Source organism: Macaca mulatta, chromosome 15, assembly GCF_049350105.2.
Source record: "Macaca mulatta isolate MMU2019108-1 chromosome 15, T2T-MMU8v2.0, whole genome shotgun sequence".
Classification (NCBI taxonomy): domain Eukaryota; kingdom Metazoa; phylum Chordata; class Mammalia; order Primates; family Cercopithecidae; genus Macaca; species Macaca mulatta.
In genome coordinates, this window is record NC_133420.1 from 99,898,562 (window position 1) to 99,919,990 (window position 21,429).

Genomic DNA, 21,429 nt, shown 5'->3' on the forward strand with positions numbered 1-21,429 from the left:
AAGATTAGCCAGGCATGGTAGCATACACCTGAAGTCACAGCTACTTGGAAGGCTGAAGTGGGAGGATGGCTTGAGCCCAGGAATTTGAGGTTACAGTGAGCTGTGATCATACCACTGCGCTCCAGCGTACATTGTAGAGCCAGAGCGGTGGATAAATAAATGGGGAGGCTGGTCAGCATCTCCCTTCCCATACACTCATACAAGAATTACTCTCTTGCTGTGTTGTTGTTGTTGTTGTTGTTGTTGTTGTTGTTGTTAAGACTGAGTCTTGCTGTTTCGCTCAGGCTGGAGTGCAGTGGCGCCACCTTGGCTCACTGCAACTTCTGCCTCCTGGGTTCAAGTGATTCTTCTGCCTCAGCGTCCTGAGTAGCTGGGATTACAGGTATGTGCCACCATGCCGGGCTAATTTTTGTATTTTTAGTAGAGACAGAGTTTCACCATGTTGGCCAGGCTGGTCTCGAACTCCTGACCTCAAGTGATCCACCCTCCTCAGCCTCCCAAAGTGCTGGGATTACAGGCGTGAGCCACTGCACTTGGCCCTCTCTTGCTGTTAACAGGTGATACTGAACCATTTCTTTATGGCCTGGTCCAAGGCACCTTGTTAGTAAATATCTCTGATTTAGAATTAGACTCTGTAGGTCTATGGTTTTAGGAAAATAGATCTCAGAAACAGAGACAGCCTTGGACCTCATCCCTGGTAAAAATGCACACAAGGGAAAATTTTTCACATGTAATTTTTAGGGGTTCCTAAGGTCAGCTTGCTCAAAGGGTATTTGGTTTTTAAAATATATATCACGTGTGGGAGTTAGCGGGAAGCAGACAGGGAGTAATATTCTAAGATAGGCTTCCAGTGTTAAGCTAAGGGGTTTGGACTTAATCCTCCAGGGAGAGTGCTGAGAACCCATGAGAGGGCTTCATGCAAGGCACTGACATGATCAGATTTGTACTTTTGAAAACAATCACTCTGCAAACATCTATATTGGCCATAATCCCAAAATTAGTTCATCAGTTCACCTTAGGTGGAAAAATGCTGTTGACATGAAATGTTTTAGTATTTCCTTTTAAAGCCAGTGATACCAGATGGCATATTAAGTTACCTAATTTTATAGATGTGTACTGTAGAAAGCAGTTTCCTGTAAGGACATTAAAATCTTGTCAGATCATTGCTTTTCTAAGAGTGGGTTTGCTTAGGCATTTGGTCTTATTGTAACTTTCATCATTATTATCTCATTGTTCACTGCTTCTCAGCTTTTATCAGATCCATCTCTAGCAGAAAAAACTCAGGTAAGTAAAGCAAAATTGTAGAATGCTGCATTGGGAGCCTTCTAGAAGACCAGAGTATGCACACACTAGCCAAGGGATTTAGGCCAAGTTCATCTCCCAGAGCCACGGTTTCCTTATCTATACTATGGCATTAGAAACCCTACCTATGTAACAGTTGTGACAATCAAATGTGATCTTTAAAAGACAGGGCTTTGAAAACCATAACATATTACCCAAATGCAAGCTGATATTCATTTTCCTCTTAGTATTACCATCATATCTGAATACGTTTGGGTTAATACAGAGGAGCTGTGAAACTAAATGTTTGTGGTTTGCCTTTGTGATATTATATGGTTCTCCCTTTCTCCAAGTATCATATGCTTTTAGAGGTTTTTCTAGTATCCAGGCAACATATTGCCTCCACTTAGCCCTTGCAAAAACCTGAATTAAAAACAGACTCTGTTTGCTGTGTTCTGAAACCTATACCTATATGTTTTAAAGGAGTCAAAGGTTCCCCTTGGCACTCAAAGGGGCAGTAGTCCTGTCCTAGCACTTTTAGAGCACATACCAAGCCATGCAGAGGAAAGCGGAGAAGCTTTCCTGGAGGCATCCTGGAGGAAGGAAGGGAGCTCTAGCGGCTTAGAGTTATCAGGGAAAGGACTATTGGTTCTATTAGTGCAATCACTAGCACTTCACACAGAAGGTTCTTTGTCATCATCATGATTTACTAATCTCATCAGAGACACTCCAGGTAGTGTTTCAAAGGGTTTTTTCACAGTTTCAAAGTACATCTTGCTTAATATTAGGATGTGCCTCAGACATTTCCACAAAGTAAATAAGATGCTTTTTTTATTTTATTTTTTTAATTGACAAGTAAAAATTATATATCTTTATTGTGTACAACATGACGTTTGGAAATATGTATACATTGTGAGATGACTCAGTGGAGTTAGTTAATTGAGGCAATGTGCATTTCCTCACATAGTTATTTTTTGTGATGAGAACACTTAAAATCTACTTTCTTAGTGATTTTTAAAATACGACCATGTTATTAACTGTAGTCACCACATTGTACAGTAGATCTCTTGGACTTATTCCCCCTATCTAACTGCAATTTTATCCTTGGTCCAATATCTCTCCAAGCCCCCAGCCCCCAACCAGCCCCTGGTAACTGGCATTCTACTTCGAGTTCAACATTTTTAGATTCCATATATAAGATGCTTTTTAGCGATACCCAAATGTATCAATATTAAAGCACTTAATTTTTACACAGACCTGGGGAGGAGGAAACTTTGAGGTGTCATTCCTAGTATGTCAGCAAAATAACGCCTTTTGTTAATAGTCCCCGTGTTACCAGTGGTGACATTAACGATGGTGTTTGTACAGCTTTACCAAGAGGTTTACAAGTTTTTCTTTGGCTTACCCGTGGGTGGGTATGATTAGAAGCAAATAACATTTTTACCCTTTTTTCACCAAAAGGAATGGCTCTCTCAGAGCTTTTGCTTTGTTGAAGTCAAACATTTAAACTTAAAAGAGAACTTCCAACTTTGATTCTAGGCTCATTTTACAAACATGGATGTGGAGGCAGCCTGGGTTTGGCAGTCAGACTCCACCACACACTAGCAAAGGGACTTGGGCAAGTCACTTAACCTTGCTAAGCCTAAATCCACCCCTGTAAAATGGGAACAGTTGTTACGATGCTTCATGTTTCTGGAGAGGGTCAAATGAGTGAGGAGATTCTGATTTAGAGGCAGTGGAGTGTAACTTGGGACTCTGAAGCCAGCCTTCCTAGAGGTGAGTCCCAGCTTCACCTTGTCAGTAGCTGTGTGACCTCGTGTAAGTTGCTAAACCTTCCTGAGGCAATGGAAACAGTAAGAGTGCCTACATCATAGAGTCGTGAGGATAAAAGGGTTAATATAACCAGAAAGCAGTTAGAAGAGTGCCTGCCATTTAGTAGTAAACACTACATTAGTATGTGCTATGATTATGACAGATTATGATCATAATTGTTGTTATTCATATATCAAGTGCCTGGCATAAATTAGTTGGTCTGAAAAGATTAATAACTACTTTTATTATTTCTCCCATCAGAGCACCTGAATTTTAAATGCTGTGAATGGAAAGTAATATTATTACCAGTCTGTTTTTGATTTAACTAATATATAACAGCAGGGTTCTTTTCAAAATCTTACTCCTTAGGGGCTCAAAACTTAACCTCACACTAGAGGAGAAAAATTTTTTCTTAGAACAAGACCATATATTTGGTCCTCACTCCAGACCTTTGGAATCAGAAATTCTGGGGACATGACCATCATCTGTTTTAGCAAGTGTACCCAGTGATTCTCATGCTCCTGAAGTTTGATATCACTATGTGTAGACTAGTCACAGCTTTGACTACCTTCTATTGCCAGGGTGGAGACAACAAAGAATTGGATACTCTGGCAGGCTGTTCCAGCCCAAGAAGTGTTCAAATGATGTTATCGTGGTGGTTTTGTGGGTTAAGCAGATACAGGTAGTTCTGGAAAGCAGGGTCAGGGGTGTGGTGGAGGGGTGGGTACGGTACGGGGGGTGCAGAGCACTTGGGCAGCATGTGAACCTGTTGATAGATCTGGCTTAGAACAATGTGGCGTATTGGGCCCTCTGGGAAGTGCTTGTGTCACCTCTTGTGCCTTACCAGTCTGAGTGACGCGTGGGAGAAGAGAGATGTCTTTTGAATTTTTATGCAAGGTTAAAATAAAGAAAATCCATTTCAGCCTTTAAAAGTCAGAGCTACTGGTACAAAAGGTCACTGACGCCAATTGGTGACACTGCAGAGCTCAGAGAGGGAGCATTAAAATAGCAGGGGTTTTTTTTTTCTTTTTTTTTAAAGAAACACTGAATGCGCTGTGGGCTTAAGTCTTAGTCTTTTGCCATCTTGCTGTCCTAGGATCTTAAATAAAAGGGCACGTGAAAAAAGAAAAACACGAAGACATTTTTCTACCTCCTTAAGTGTCAAGGATGTAGATAGTTGTCCTCACACTAAAGGTGACATAACCTTTATTGTGGAATAAGCAAAGTGATGAAATGATGCCCCTATGGGAAAGTAGTCAATAAATGGACTGGAGACCTAGCCCTGTTCTAGGTGTAGTCTGTTTGGAGGTCAAGTTTGGATAACTGAAGATGACAGTGCCTTGGGAAATGAAGTCAATCTAGAAGTGGTGTGGAGAGGTTGTAAGATATTAATTTGGCTCTGTATACACTGCATTTGTGTTGACAGAACAGCATCCCAATTGATTGAAAAGAATCTGCGAGCCATCTGAATAGAAACCGTATTTAAGCCATTAGGAATGAATTGATTACCAGGGTAATTAAGGAGACCTGACGATCAAGGACCAAATTCTGGGGACACTGCAATTATAGCAAATACAATATGAGAGGTCAGTGAAGAAGTGACAGGCGAGACTATCAGAAAAGCTGGAAGTAGGCTGGGCATGGTGGCTCACACCTGTAATCACAGCACTTTGGGAGGCTGAGGTGGGCAGATCATATGAGGCCAGGAGTTTGAGACCAACCTGGCCAACATGGCGAAATCCCATCTCTACTAAAAATACAAATATTAGCCAGACGTGGTGGTGCATGCCTGTAGTCCCAGCTAGTCAGGCGGCTGAGGCATGAGAATTGCTTGAACCCGGGAGGCAGAGATTGCAGTGAGCTGAGATCGCACCACTGCACTCCAGCCTGGGCAACAGAGCAAGACCCTGTCTCAAAAAAAAAAAATTTTTTTTTTAAATTTAAAAATGTATGTGTGTGTGTGTGCGTGTGTGTGTGTGTGTGTATTCTATATATATAGAAGTGGCTCCAGGACCATATTCTATCATAGAAATCAAGAGAAGAAATTTTTTCCAGAATAGACGGGTGTTCTCTGGTGTTAAAAGCTTGAAGAAATAAAAAGATACAAAGCATGTGGGGAGGTGGGGATGGATCTTAGATTTGCTGGGTAAAAACATTAAATCAGAAAGAAAGTATCTTTTCTATAAAGTCAATGATCTTTATTACCTCCATTCAAGTCAGTGTTTCTTAACCTCGGCATTATTGACATTTTGGTCTGGATGATTCTTTGTGGTGGAAACTGGCCCATGCAGCATCCCTGGCCTCTACCCACTAGACATAATGCCACCACCGCCAGTTGTGATTACTGAAAAATGTCTTCAGATATCATCAGATGTCCCTGGTGAAGAACCACTGATTTAAGTGTTTAATTCCTACCATGTATGTAGCACTACATTAGGCAGTGCAAGGCATAAAAAGTATGACACACTTCACCATAAAAAAATACATTCTAATTGTCCTAAATGGAGTTATTCTGTTATTTCTCCTATTATGTTGGTTAAAACTATATATGTGTATGCTCATACACACACGCGTGCACACGCGCACACAGACACACACACACATATACATATTTACGGTAGTTATTCTCAAAGTTAACATTACATCAGCTTAATTATTGGATGATACCAGAAAAGTAGTAAGTGGGAAATATTGATGTCCCCATGCTGTATGTTTTAGCACAGATCAGTGTAAGAAATTATTACGGATCTATAGTGAGACTAATAAGCAATTTCCAAATTATTTGTGTACTCCAAAGATTCAAATTGTTTTTTACTCTCTCATTTCTTATGAAGATAAAATACTCTTACTAATTTATAAATATGTTATAGAAGTTCTTATTTTTTAAAATGTGAATGTACCATTTGTCTTTGGGTAGAAATTTTAATGCTATTTATTCAAAGTGTTCCTTCAAGTTTCTGAGTTCTTAGTGAAAGGAAGATGAGCAATTGGATTATAATTTGACCTTTGAACATTTATAAAAAACATCACAAAAAATGTATGAAAAGAAAGAGCTTTAACATTTGGAATAGATTCTGCATCAAAAGAAGCAACTTATCATCTTGCCAAACCTCAGCCTTGTCATTGTTTTGGAGCAAGAAAGAGAATCGAACCTCACTCACGTTTTGTTGCCTGTACCATTGAACAAGGCCCTGACTCTTAAGACTAATGTTGAGACCCTTGTTTTCTTTGCAGACTGCATCATCTGCTATTAAAGGTGCTATTCAGCTGGGAATAGGATACACAGTGGGCAATCTCACTTCCAAGCCAGAACGAGATGTTCTTATGCAAGACTTTTATGTGGTGGAAAGTGTGTTTCTACCCAGGTAAGAACATTTTTATTTGTGATGATTTCCATGCTATTTCTTTGTGACAACCCCATATTGAAGGGCTTTTCTACTATGTGCATGTTTACATGTACAGATGTGAATATTGGGCCTTTGGCAGGCCAAAGGCAGTCCAAATGATGTTTACTTCCTGTTTCATCGCAATTACTTCCTGATGCCTCGCAATTTTTATGTGAAGATGGTAAATAGGTTTCATCTATGGACCAGTTCTAATTAGTTATGATAAATACCTGGAAGACCATATGGAGAAAGATTTTGAGGTTCAGTGGGAAAGAGTGCAGTAATTACAGAGTAATGTCCACCAAGGGTTTAGAGAAGGAAGGCTTCCGTGAAGCAGCAGCTGGTGCTAGGTTTTTGCTCCCCCTAATTTAAAAGCATGAGCTAGGCCCACAATTGGGCCTCAAATCTGAGTCTAGTCTTATCTATTCTCTTTTATGACGACTTTAACTTAACTTTCCTCTGGAAAACATAGAGAATCCTGCTGTTTGCAAAAATACCAAGGTTACCCATACATATTATCTCTAGCTTTCATCATTTTAGGGTGATGGGATCAATTATTTAAAAACGAATGCATCTGGAAATGGATGATGGTAATATGAATATATTAGTGCCACAGCACTGTACACTTAAAAATGGCTAACATGGTAAATTTTATGTTCAGTATATTTTACCACAATAAAACTAATTAATTAAAAATTATATTACTACCTTCATTTAGGAAGAGAAGAAGTAATCATTAAATAAGAAGTATCATGGCTCAGGCCGGTTGCCCTGGCACTCAGGGAGGTGAGGCTACGCATTCGAGGTCAACCTGGTCAACACTGATTAAAAAAAAAAAAATTAAAAAAAAAAAAAAAAAAAGAATCACCACAAGTGACAGAATTTTTCAAATGATCTGAAAAATAAAAATAAAGATGTTCAATTTGGGGACTTGGAGGTAATTATTTTGTCTTTGAAGCTGTGAGAATTGATTTCAACATTTCTCTTCAAAATAAGCCTTGTTATTACCAGGCTTGGGTAAACATGGCTAAAGTGACACTTTGTTTACCACTAGTGTCCCCATCACCTTATTAAAAATCTATATGTATCTTTAGAAGAATTATGTTAACACATTTATCTCTGTGTGCAGGTGTCAATTGCCTAAAAATAAAACTTGTATGTGGACATGCGGTAACCCCCACATAGTCACCAAGGACCGGAGCCCATAAATTTTTAAAAGTCAGCTACCTAGTTTTACTTTAAATGCTCTTAGCTGCAGAATAAAGTTGGTCTACTGGCCTTTTGAAGTCTACTTGTCTAGGGTCCTCTAGCAGCCATGAGAACCAGATTCCAGGCAGAAAATGGACAACTCCAAGGCCCAAGATATAATCCTTGCTCATGATCCTACTCTTCTTTCTATAGTTGGAATTGTTCTTTGTGTTTGTTTTTAACAGTCTACCATTCCAAAAAAAAAAAGTATGTATTAAGTACATATTTTTCTCTTAAAAGCCAGGGGGTCTTGAGTTTATCTTCATCTTTTGGTATGATTTTTTTAGGCTCATAATGCTTGTGTGTTTGCAGGATGTTTGAGTTCTCACGGTCTCCAAAGGTCTCTACCCAGAGATTTCAACTTTGTTGTTCTTTGGCTACAAAGAACAGGAGAAATGGAGGACTTTGGTGGGAGTGTGGAGACAGTGAGCTCAGGGTGCTGAGGGCATTACAGCTGAATGTGGGGGTATAAAGATGTTTCATGTGCTCCCCCCATCCTCACTGACTGACCTCTTCTACTTCCAGTGTCCAATCAACATAGCCAGCCATTGACGGGCTCTTGGGGAAAGCGTAGCTCAGGCATGAGGTCCCCAAATCCTAAATACCAGCACACCTGGAACTTGTTGACATGCAGATTCTTGGGCTCCACCCAAACCAACTGAATTAGAAACTCTGTGGGTGGGAACCAGGAATCTGTTTTAACAACCCCTCGGGGTGATTCTCATTACTGAAAGGTTTGAGAACCACTGGCCTCGCCCATGACTTTCCACTTGAGAGAGAGAACTTTTCTGGTAGATAACAAATTTTGTTCTTGGAGTTATCACACGTCTCTTACAACTAATAAAACTCAAATCATTTTTTAAAAGCATCTTAAATATCCAAATGACATCTATTAGCACTTTGTGTCTTTGGCCTTCACTGTCATCCAAGGTAGCAGCAGCAGGTGTCTCACTGGCAGAGGAGTAGCTAGCTGACTTTCCTTTATTTAGAGGTATCCCTTGTCACATTTAAAATATAGCATTTTAGAGTATTTGCAGCCTATAAATGTGCATACTTGTAATCCCAGCTACTCAGGAGGAGGCTGAGGCAGGAGAATCTCTGGAGCCTGGGAGGCAGAGGTTGCAGTGGGCTGAGGTCCTGCCACTGTACTTCAGTCTGGGTGACAGGGTGGGACTCTGTCTCAAAAAAAAAAAGAACGAAAAAGAAAAAAATTACCTCCCTCATTTTCTTTATAATAGTATTGTGTAAAATGAGTAAAAGTCTATAAGAAGAACTTTGAAAAGTATTAAGTGATATACATATGTGTGTGTGTGTGTATATATACACATATATATATACACATATGCAATGGAGTAATGAAAATACATAATAAATATAGATTAAAACTATTTAAAATAGATGCATGAAATAGAAAGGCTAAATAGATATAGATGTTTGCATATAGGCATATTTAGTTGGATTAAGTTAGATTTAAATAATGCGATAGAGAACTGTGCATACAATTATAATTACAAATCAACCCTTTCTCTGGGCTGTCTAAAATAATCAGATATTAGACCAAAAAATGACATGCTGTCTGCCTTACCTTTTAGTGATGATTTGTAGGAAGAGGAAGGTGGGGACTGGTGAGTGGAAAGATAGCAGAGTTTGTGAGGGAATGTTCTGTGTGACTGAAGACAAAGGCTGGAGATTCATGGACCGAAGGCGTGAATCTACTCTGAAAGACAGGCGAGAGTCCAGTCCAGGGAAAAAGGTGCAGATGGGTAGGATTTGGGTGGGTACTCGAATTAAAAAAAAATGGATTTGGCCGGGCGCGGTGGCTCACGCCTGTAATCCCAGCACTTTGGGAGGCCGAGGCGGGCGGATCACAAGGTCAGGAGATCGAGACCACGGTGAAACTATGTCTCTACTAAAAATACAAAAAATTAGCTGGGCGCGGTGGCGGGCGCCTGTAGTCCCAGCTACTCGGGAGGCTGAGGCAGGAGAATGGCGTAAACCCAGGAGGCGGAGCTTGCAGTGAGCCAAGATGGCGCCACTGCACCCCAGCTTAGGGGACAGAGCGAGACTACGTCTCAAAAAAACAAACAAAAAAATGGATTTGTGAGGCAATATTGCTGGGGTCAAAACCAAAAAATCAAATTGACCAGAGTGAAAAATAGCCTGGGTCCTAGCATGGTTCTGCTGCCACATGGGATGACTGGACTGTCTTTTCAGGTTCATGTAACAAACCATACTATTTAAAGTATACATGAAATGCTTTCTATTCATTCAAGCGACCTTACTAAAAACACCCCATGAAAATGAAAGTCTGTATCTTGCCTTCAAAACAAAAATGGCAATACAAAATTTAACATTTGATGCATTTTTTTTCTTATTTGTTATTTTTAAATTAAAAAGAATTATTGTCCCGGCTTGGCTCTATGCCCCTGGACTCGGACTCCCACGCCACCATGACACGTGCCGGCCTCAACATTTGATTCAGACCAAGAATTTCTTTCAGCAGATGCTATCTTGTTTGTTAAGTAACACAGGCACACCAGATGGATTTACAGTAAACAGAAGAAACTAGTCTTGCCTCAGTTTCATCATCTGGACTCAGTGTCTTCATGGATTTAGCAAAGGGATTTGGCCCAGTGTTTCTCAATGGAGGTGCTATTGGCCTTGTTGGATAAGACACCTCTTTGTGCAAGACAGTACATTTCAGAAGATCTGTGGTCCCCAGGCCCTGCCAGTAATATCTCCTAGTTGCTGTAGCAATCAAAAAACCCCTACAAAGTGATGGATAAATTTAGTATCTTGATTGTGGTGATGGTTCCACAGGTGGATATACACATGTGAAAAAGTAACAAATTGTATACTTTATTGTATGTCAAATAAACTTGAATAAATCAGTCAAATAATGCTTTCTCTCTTCAAGTATTTCCAAGCCCATATGGGGATGAGGAAAGGGGTAGGTGGGCAGGACAGGCCCCGGTTGTAAGCATCCAAAACACTCTGCAGTCTCTGATGGCTCCAGAACTCAACGAGTCTATCTGGGTCATAGAACTAATTACTTGAGGTACCTGGAGATGTTTTAATTTATTGCTCTCTGAAGTTGCAGAATCCATTTCCCCTAGCAACCAAATGCATTGTTTTTTTTTTTTTTTTCTTATTTATATATTTTGAAGCTGCTCAAAGTTATTTTTAAATATCAAGTACATAATTTGTCCTGTGAATTATTTCATTTTGTAGATGGAAAAAGCCCTGGGCCTTTTTAAGATTTGAAAGAGGATATAAAAATCTCTTTTAACTGTCTGGCTCCATGATCTTCCAAAATGTGTTCCAAAATCTCAAAGTAGATAAGTAAGAAAATCATGATCATATCTTAATATTTTGACCCCAAATTCTGTGTTAGGATCAGAAGCTCAAGGTTATAGATAGTTTTCATGCATTGATAGGATAAAGAAGAAGGAGGATGGTTTATAATGCTTGTACCATGTAAACAAGAACCTAAGGTGGCAAAGGGAGGCAAAATTTTTAAGAACTAACTGAACCAAGCATAGTTTTATTCATATAGTAAATTGGCTTATATAACATATATTAATTTTTATTATCTTTCATCTTTATAAGAACACTATTTGGTATATGAAATAAGTTGGCCCTAAGACATTAAGTCACTTAGCCCAAGGCTATCCAGCCAATAAATGGTAAAACCAAGATTTTAACTCAGGGTTAGCTGGCCCCAGAGTTTTGTTTTTCTCTACATTGTGGCAATAAAGCATGGGAATGGTATTTCTGCTTTATTGAATCAGAACAAGTGTCCAGCTTTTATCTTAGAATTGTGGACCTCAATCTGCTTCTTTGTTCCCCTCAGAACCAGCCCTAATCTGTGGAAGTGGCAAAAATGGTTTAAAAGCTGGTGGTAAAAGTTTAAAATCTTTCCATATTCAAGAATAATTATGCAGCTGAGGAATTTTTAAAGCCCCTATATTTCAGTCTCTTCACTTGTCAAACAGGAGTTTACCTTGATGTAAAGATTGTTACGAAAACAGACTGCCCTTGGGTTTGACCCACATGCACTTCAGGATTTATTTGGACAGCCAGGGAATACCCACCTTTTGAAAAAGAATTCCAAGAAACTGTGGCAAAGGGGTAAAACATTATCCTAAATGATAAACATATATGTCAAAGGTTCATATAAAATATTGCCTCATATCATAACTCAATGTTACAGGTTTGACAAACTAGCCAACTGCCTGCATTTCAAGGCATAATGACATAAACTTATCCAAGAGTCCATCTTATACCGGGGATTCCCAAACCCTGGGCTGCAGACAGGTACTGGTCCGTGGCTTGTTAGGAAACCAGCAGCACAGCAGGAGGTGAGCAGAGGGCAAGTGAGTATTAGGAGGTCAAGCTCCCCTTCCTGTCAGATCACTGGCAACATTAGATTCTCATAGGAGCACAGCCCCTATTGTGAACTGTGCATGCAAGGGATCTCAGTTGCTTGCTTCTTATGAGCATGTAATGCCTGATGATCTGAGATGGAACAGTTTCATCCCAAAACCATCCCCCCATTTCCACTGTCTGTGGAAAAATTGTCTTCCACAAAACTGGTCCCTGGTGCCAAAAATGTTAGGGACCACTGTTTTATACCATATGGGTCAGCATACAATAGCCTATGGGACAGGCCCCACTTACTGCCCGTTTTTGTAAATAGGGTTTAATTGGAATAAAGCCACATCCATTCATTTACACATTGTCTGCAGCTGCTATTCTACAATGGCAGCAGAGTTGAGTAATTGCTACAGAGAACGTATGGCCCACAGAGCTCAAAATACTATCTGGCCGTTTATGGAAAAAGATTGCCAAGGCTGGGTGCAGTGGCTAACGCCTATAATCCCAGCACTTTGGGAGGCCGAGGTGGGAGGATTGCTTGAGCTCAGGAGTTTGAAAGCAGCCTGGTCAACATAGTGAGATCTCATTTCTTTATATTTAATAAAAAGAAAAATAAATAAAAAGATTGCCTTTAATAAAAAGAAAAGTAAATAAAAAGATTGCCAACTCCTGATCTATACAAACATTCTGCACCAATTTTTATGTACATGTGGGTAGAAAACAAAGATACCAGCATAGTCTTCTTGGGAGAAAATGAGAGGCGACTGCTGCTGGGCAAGCCCATAATATGATGCTCCTTCAAATCAAAACTCTTCACGTCTTTGTTCAATGTGTATTTGGTGAGGATGGGGAGAAACTGATTTCCTATTAATAAAAGCCATATATACCTCTTCCTTCAGTTCAAAATAAAGGATTTATTGCATGCACTAGATATTATACAGTATTCTACTTTGTTTGAAATTATCTTCAAGCACAGTTTTCCAGTATGGTAATAACTTCTTGGATGGTTTAATGTTTAGATAACCGATGATGTCACATGTTCCGAGTAAATAACATCCCGGAATGCACTATTTGGTTGGGGAATTTAAGCTGTCTTCAGAGGCTGACTTTTTTTTTTTTTTTTTTTTTTTTTTTGAGACGGAGTCTCGCTCTGTCACCCAGGCTGGAGTGCAGTGGCCGGATCTCAGCTCACTGCAAGCTCCGCCTCCCGGGTTCACGCCATTCTCCTGCCTCAGCCTCCCGAGTAGCTGGGACTACAGGCGCCTGCCACCTCGCCTGGCTAAGTTTTTGTATTTTTAGTAGAGACGGGGTTTCACTGTTAGCCAGGATGGTCTCGATCTCCTGACCTCGTGATCCGCCCGTCTCGGCCTCCCAAAGTTCTGGGATTACAGGCTTGAGCCACCGCACCTGGCCTCAGAGGCTGACTTTTAAAGATTGGCTGTCAGCTGGTTGGTCTCTGAAGATGGTGCAGCCTCCTCTTTTACAATGCAGTTCATGTGTACCCATCACAGAACTGCTCAGCAATGGGAGGTTGGCACCAGCAAGGAGTGTGTCTTTTGTTTTGCTTTGTTTTGCTTTTCCATTCATGAGCACTATCTAATTTGGCAAAAGAGAGGACCAATTTCTGTCTCTCTCTCTAGTAACGTAAAGAATTGTATGTGGAAACCAAGGGATCTCCACCTTGGCTGAACTGGCAGAGGCAATGAATAATACCTTAAAGCCACTTTTACCAACTGCTGTGTACGAAGGTCCAGCTTGAAGACTGGGTACCATCAGTGGTTTGTTACTGGATTGTAGTGGCATTCATCCAACTGTAGTGCCCCTTAAGCTTTCCTAATGTCTGTACATCAAGACAAAGCACCTTTCATTTATCCCGTCACACAGAGGGTAAGTTCACGTTTGTTGAACAAAAGTGAGGGCATTTAGCATCCTTTAGCGAAACTGACCACTATCACCTAGGAATTGTGTAAGTACTAGTTTTGTCAAAAGTCCCCAGAGCCGCTACTGATGATTTGGTTATAATCTGAAATAAACGAAACTCACTAAATGGAAAATGCTGCTCTAGAGACAACAAAGCTCTTTGAGTCTCAGCTCCAAAACTGGACCCCTTGTGTTAGTTTGAGATGCTAAATTAGTTTTAACCCCATTGCTTACCACCACATCTCTCAGTCCAGTGCCACCAAAACTAGCACTTGGTCATCAGGCTCTAAAACCCCATAAACAAAGCCGTGATGTTATTAGTACACACAGAGGAGAACACCAGCTGACCAAAGCTTCTGTAAGTGAAATTCTACCCACCAGCTCCTGTGGTGTGAGGGCCTCATGTGGAAGTAATTGGGTATTTGGGCAGGGAGAAACCTCTGAAACTTGTAACTGAATCCTGAAAAGAATAACAGAGGAACGTCAAGTCTGAGTTAAGCCATTCCTATCTGCTTGTGACTTTTCTCCTGATGTGAGTCTCATCTCCCAATCATGTTTGTTCCTGATCAGTTTGGGCCATTATTTTCCCTCCCTGGACTTTGATTTATCTGCTAAATGGGGAATTCCAGATGGTGGCCAATGCTTCCTCAAACTTCAACATTGTGTAATTGTGAACATACGTTGCCATTAAGATATATGTATTTTTAGACTAAGACGAGCAGTAGCTTTGGCCTTAAAAATGAACTTGCCTCAGAATAGGTGAATATCGGAATGCCAGAGCTGGTCTGTGATTGAACTTTAACTGCTTCTTAGTGAATAAGTGGGGAAGAGGACAGAGAAACTTCTGTTCTTTATTTGAAATTTCTTTCTCCTTTTTTGGAGCTAAAAATGCCCTTTTGTGATGTGATAGGGATTGTAACGTGTGTTTGCTTAATTGTTTAGGTTCTTACTTGGCAAAATAAAGTTGGAAATCCAAGGTTGAATTCCAAATTTTTGTTATCGAAATTTTACTGGCCCATGGGATCCAAGCATCTAGAACCACTGCTTAAAACCCCATAGCTGAGATTTCCAAAGCTTCAACTTATGCCAAGACAGGAAAGTCAGTTGTTGGGTGGTTTTTTTTTTTATACCCTACATAAGTGCACTGAAGAAATACAAGGTAAATCTTAAACTGTTAGGAGGTCTACTCTTTTTCTGACTTCATTTTTGCTAAGTCTGGATGCTGAGCACAATTACCCAACAGGTAACCCCAGTCTCAGGCAAGGAAAGCCGGCGGACTTCAGCAGGCAAATGTTGATTGCAGTCCTTGTGTTTGAATGTTGGCAGTTCGGCCATGCTGGAAGTTGCTAAGCACTTGGTACCTGTGCTGTGGAGATTCTGTGGGGAACGTCTGTGGGCTGGCACCCACATCTACACACAGTAAATGTGCCCGCGTGAGGCCTCAGAGAACCAAGGTTGTTGCCTGCTGGCTGACCTTCACTGGACTTGCCGTTTTCTCTGCACTCGTGCTCCCCTGACAAATATCCAGGCCCAGCAGGGGCCAGCGATCTCATTAATTTGCATTTCCTTCACTAGACTTCATTCATGTCAAGCTGGTATTTGTTATTCATTGGAGCAGCTTAAATATGCGGAGGTAAACAAACCTTCTGCTGTGGTGCTGAGCATGGAGGGCTCTATTTGGGGGAAGAGGGATCAGTTTATGGCTTTTAACCTCTAACTTTTAAAATCTATTTAATTTTGTGAATGATAATACATAGCAAGGTTTGTCCTGTTCTTAAAAGGAATACTGTGAAAAGTTTCTTTTGTCCCTGTGCCTTTTTTCAGTGTCCAACTCCAGTTATCACTGTTACTTGTGGCTTGTTTTTCCTTCAAGGATTTTTTATGAATATGCGTGCCAAAAGAATATTTGTTTTCTTTTTTATACAAGTGGTGACATACCATACACAGCATTCTGCATCGTTTCGTCCACTTAACAATTTATCGTAGAGATCTTGCCATGTCAGTACGTAATAAGCACTCTTATTCTTTTCTTAATACCGCATAAAATTCCATTGTGTAGCTGAATCATAATTAATTAGACGAGTCCTCTCCTGAAGGCCATCCAGGTTGCCATAATGAGTAACCATGTTCACATATATTGTTTTGGACAAATGCTAGTTTATCCATAGAACAACATAGGCATGTATTTGCTGGATCAAGGAATTACATGTTTGTAATTTTGATAGCAGTTGTGAAAATGTCCTTTATGGGAAAAAATATCTCAATTTACATTCCCACTAACAATATTTCAGAATACCAGTTCTCCTCAAGCTATATCACAGTTGTGGATTTTCACCAGTCTTCCAGGTAAAATGTCTCTCAGTAACATTTATTTTATGAATGAGGTTGAGCATCTTATGTTTGAGTCATATCTTTTCATTTCTGTGAAGTGCCTGATTGTATCCTCAGCTATTTTTTTAAGTTAACTTTTTGATCTTCTTTTTTTTTTTTTTCTGAGACAGGGTCTTGCTCTGTTGCCCGGGCTGGAGTGTAGTGACGCAGTCTCAGCTCACTGCACATTCAACTTCCTGGGCTCAAGCAATCCTTCTGCCTCAGCCCACCAAGTAGCCGGGACTACAGGTGTGCACCACCATGCCCAGCAAATGTTTGTATTTTTCATAGAGACAGGGTTTCACCATATTGCCCTGGCTGGACTTTTTGGACTTTTATGCAGTTTATTGGAGCTCTTTATATTAGGAGATTAGCCCATTGTCTGTGATATGAGTTGTAAATATTTTCCCATTTTGTCATTTATTTTTCTTTTTAACTACATTTTCAACACATTCCTCATGTGAAGTGTTTGGCTCAGGGCTGTTTCCTATATAGCCTCAATCATCCAAATGTGTTGATGGCTCCCTGCATTCAAAGTACTTTAACTTTCACCTTTTCATGTACTAAGCCACTTAATTTGTAGAGGTTCCGTACTGGGCCTGGTGAAACTCAGCTTGTAAATTACAGAGGCAACTTGAACCGAGGTCTCCCTGGACTATAAAATCCACCATCTTAACTACCACACAGTGTATCCAGTAGGACTTAAGAGAGTACAGCCCAATCTTAATATTAACCAAAGGAAAATAGAAGCCATAAAATAAAATCTCCTAGGAGAGAAAACAAACAAAGAGTTGTGATGTACTATGAACCTAATTTATAGAAGCCACTATATGAGAATTTTCCTTTCCATTCATACAAATACAGAGGTTCAAGATTGTGTAACCTCAGCAATTAATTGTTACTTCCTATATGTTAATTACACCGTGAAGCAACATCCATTCTGTATGATACCTCCATTAAGTATTATGCCCACTCCTTTTCATTTTCTCTGTTTACACAAATATATTTTCTTGATTGTCCCATGTAGGTAAGCCTCCTCACAGTTGGCCCATACTTCTCTGTATCTTAATATGGCCCAAAGCTACCTAGATTTAATTCTTTTTCATGGAATGATTTAGTGGTTTTTTAAACCACCAAATACCTATTATTATTTCTGTATGCCTAAGGAAATAAAGGTTCCTGTTCTTTACCTGAAGCTGCTCTGCTGTGTGTACATGAGCATTCTTGTGTGTATGTGTGAACATGTGTTTGTGTGTCTGTCTCACTCCAGGGAAACCTAACACTATCATTTTTACACCATAACTGAATAAATCACAGTAGTCAGAGAGATGTGAATCTAAGGAAAATTTTTATAATGAATGGAAACTTCAGGGAAAGATGAATAATCCAAGGAGCTCAGAACTAACCCAAAATGAAAATAATAATAGTAAATGCAGCATCCTCTCTGATAAAATCTTGGGCCCAAAACTGCAAAAATATGAGAGAAACTCCATTTAAGTGGAACATGGGTGTTTTATCTTACCTCTTTGAATGTTGAAGGAAATCTGCTCCAATAGAATGAGTTCCTTTGTATGAGATAGAAGGTGAAAAAGAGAGAAGAAATTGGCAACGCTCTTAGCCCACTGAAAGCAGCCTGCTTCAGAACCTAAGGCATTGTGGTTATATTTACTTGCTTGCAAAATTGAGTCACGAAGGATGTTATAGGTCTCTTTGAGCCTCTTTGCTTTTACCCTTTATTTCTATATAATCTACATTTATATTAATAAATTATCACGTGCCATATACGTTTCAGAATCATTCCTTTTGACAGTCCCATGGGATCGAATCCCCTCCTAAATCCCAAAATATAGAAAGAGAAAATGGTTGGATACAGCACCAGGGCATCATACATTAGTACTAAATATTCAACTATGCTTGCTTAGAGAAACAATAACCATTTAAATGAGCAGATGATTTGGGGGTCATTCCTTACAATGTGACTGCTCTTCTCTCAGGCAGTCTTAGTCCCTGTATCACTCTCCTAGTGTGTAGCCTTGCTGCTGCCTGAGTGTAATCCTGCCTTTCAAGATAACCATTTATTATATGGTGCTAACCCCTAACAACACAAGCCAGCTCCGTCCTCTGGTACTCAGCAAAAAAACAACAAAAAAACAAAACAGTCATCGGTAATCGTGCAGGAGGAAAAACTAGTTGCATATGATATATTGAATAGATACTTCCTAGTTTTCAAGGGTGACCTGTGACTATGCTGAATTTCTGCCTTACACATTGATTTTCTAATGTAATTTCCATGTAAAAATCACATCTTCTCTATTAGCATTATGTTGAAGACTCATTCTTTCACTCAACAAATACTTATTGAGTGTCTGCTATGTGCCAGGCATTGATGCAAGAATCTGATTGATCTCAACAACTTAAACTGTAGTAGATCCAAAGTGTTTATTCTGTGCTGAAAGTCTTTGTCATTTGCCCAGTCCTTTTTGTGTGGTATCCATAAAAAGCAGACCATGATAAACTTGCGTAGGCTCTCAATGTCCCACCTAGAATGTAGATCAAAGGGATCTTGAACCTTTACATAAAATTCTATTGCATTGTTCTAATTTTTCTGAAAATTTTAACAATGAAAACACTGAAAAATTTAAGAATGAGTGTCTTAGGTGGTTTGACTGAGCTCATGTATTAGGTAATACTGTATGGAGTCAAAGAATAAAAAGGATGAGACTGATAAACATCAACATTTAGGCCAGTGGATCCCTCAATGGATCTGACCAGTAAAAAGTACAGAAGGGGATTCAGCTGTATGGATAATGTTTTATGTCTTAAGCAGCATTTTGGATTCATTGATATGCACTGGTTTATTCTTTGTACATTTTATGTATCATAAGTATTGTGTATAATTTTTCAAAATGAACCCAGAAAAAGGAAAAGAAGACAATGATATACTGGGGAATGGAAATCAGGTTTTAAATTTTTTTAATATGTAAGGTCTCTTTTTTTTAAAGTGTAAATAAAAGAGTTCAGATTGAGGTCCTATTCCGTGTGATGGTTCTCTTTGTTGGTAGGATGTTTTAAGAATTAATTTCACTTATCCCTGGTTAACAATGTTTGCCAAATATCCAAACTTCATGGTTAAAAAAAATGCATTTTTGAAATTGCTCCACACTCTAAGGCCTAGATCTTTTACCCAAAGCATTACAGTGTCATTATACTGGTGATAATGGAGTGATCTTCCCAGGAAGAAAGCACAAAAAGATAAATGAATTTTCAGGCTTGTGACACTGATTGACAGGGAATGCCTGCACAGAGTGACCCTCACTAACTAGCATCTGTTTCTACCTGGTGATCATTGGCCTTTATGACATGAACTTTGAGAAACCCACTCTCAGGGGATGATTTTTCTAGAGGTAACATTGGCCCAGGACTAATACAGCTAGAATTTGCAGTCAAAATTGTCCTTGCTAATGTGTTCTTTCTTTCTCTCTTTTTAATATTTTGACTTCAGCGAAGGGAGCAATCTGACCCCAGCACATCACTACCCAGACTTTAGATTTAAGACATACGCTCCATTAGCATTCCGATATTTCAGAGAACTTTTTGGTATCAAGCCTGATGATTACTTGGTAAGAACCTGTAATTTTTCTTCCTTCTATAGAAATGTGTGATGTAAACATTTGTCTCGTAGCAACAGCAACAAGTGGCTTGTGTCTCTCATTTTATAAAGCTCTGGGGCATAGTAAAAGTTCCAAGTTTTATAATGATTATAAATTTAGCTTCAAGAAATGTTGATGTGACTATGTAGCTTTTACTGATAACTGCAAAATCTGCGATGGTAATTGATATTTAAATAACTATAATATCAGTTGTGACTTCAGATAATTATTCTAACAGATATGTTATAATTAGTTCTAAATACTCCTGTGAATTTTGCTGATTAGATTCTATTCAAAAGCCTTTCTATGTTAATTGCCTTATTTGTACCATTCCTCTAAACTACCTTGGCCCACAACCATTTCACCTTGACCTACAAATTTGAATAAACATTTTAAAGAATCTGGATAGTTTTGTTCTCAAGATCTCTTCAGGCAGACTTTTTAAACATATTTTTATTTGATACAAGGGCATGTTTTATCCTCAGATTTGTCTGTGCTCTTCATCTGCCTTCTGGCACACGAGGTACAGACACAACAGCCTTTTTGTGAGAGGTAGTCTGATGTGACCTCAGAGTTTTACCTCATTCCTGTTCAAGGAGCCAGGAACTTTCTGTTGCAAGTGAAAAAATGGTTTGTTTCATAATTTGATCACTGTTAACGCCCTGGGGCTCTTCAAAATTGGTTTCCAAAAGACTGTAGGAAGAATGCCATCAAATATTTATTGTGCATCCCATTCTGAATGATCTTAATAAGACTTGAGCCAGATCCTGGGACAGTGTTTTTCAGAGGAAGTATAGCAACACGTGTAACAAAGAGTATATAATATGCATCTTATACTTTGGATAAGATGTAAATAATTAAAAGTTGATTCTACTCTGTGCTGATGAAGACTCTCTTATGTCTCCTCTGAATCTTGTAAAAGAAAAAAGAAAATCTGTGAATGATCTTCTTTATTTGGTCCGTAAGAAAATCATATGACTTCTGCCTAATGAAGCAATACTGCTTTCTCAAGGCACATCAGTAAGTCTCCAAAGAATGGTGAGGGCAAGGTAGAAAGTCCCTGGCATCCTGCTGCCCTTAAATGTATATATTGCTCTTTTTCTCTTACCACTCCCCTTTAATTGAAGCCTCAGGTGCCTCTACCCGTCACTACCAATGCAAGTACACAAGCACACACATTTGTTCTCTATCTCTCTGTGTGTGTATGTGTGTGTGTGTGTGAGAGAGAGAGAGAGAGAGAACATCCTTTGGTTTCTAGCCATTCTGTAATTACTGAAGGTTGTCATCATTCAGAAAATGTGTTTGAGATGGGGTTTACAATGTGGTTATACTGATGATAATGGAGTGATGTGTTTGAGATGGGGTTTACAATGTGGTTATACTGG

At 39.4% G+C, this 21,429-nt stretch overlaps 1 protein-coding gene across 3 annotated transcripts in view; it reads left to right on the forward strand.

The window, feature by feature from the left end:
• The window catches only part of PIP5K1B (phosphatidylinositol-4-phosphate 5-kinase type 1 beta), a 306,505-nt gene that overhangs the window by 153,443 nt on the left and 131,633 nt on the right, over positions 1-21,429 (forward strand). For all 3 annotated transcript variants that reach the window (XM_015117852.3, XM_077966192.1, XM_077966191.1), the window contains exons 4-5: positions 6,328-6,458; positions 19,897-20,014. In XM_015117852.3, the coding sequence (XP_014973338.1) occupies positions 6,328-6,458; positions 19,897-20,014 (249 nt within the window). The remainder of the gene's footprint in view (positions 1-6,327; positions 6,459-19,896; positions 20,015-21,429) is intronic.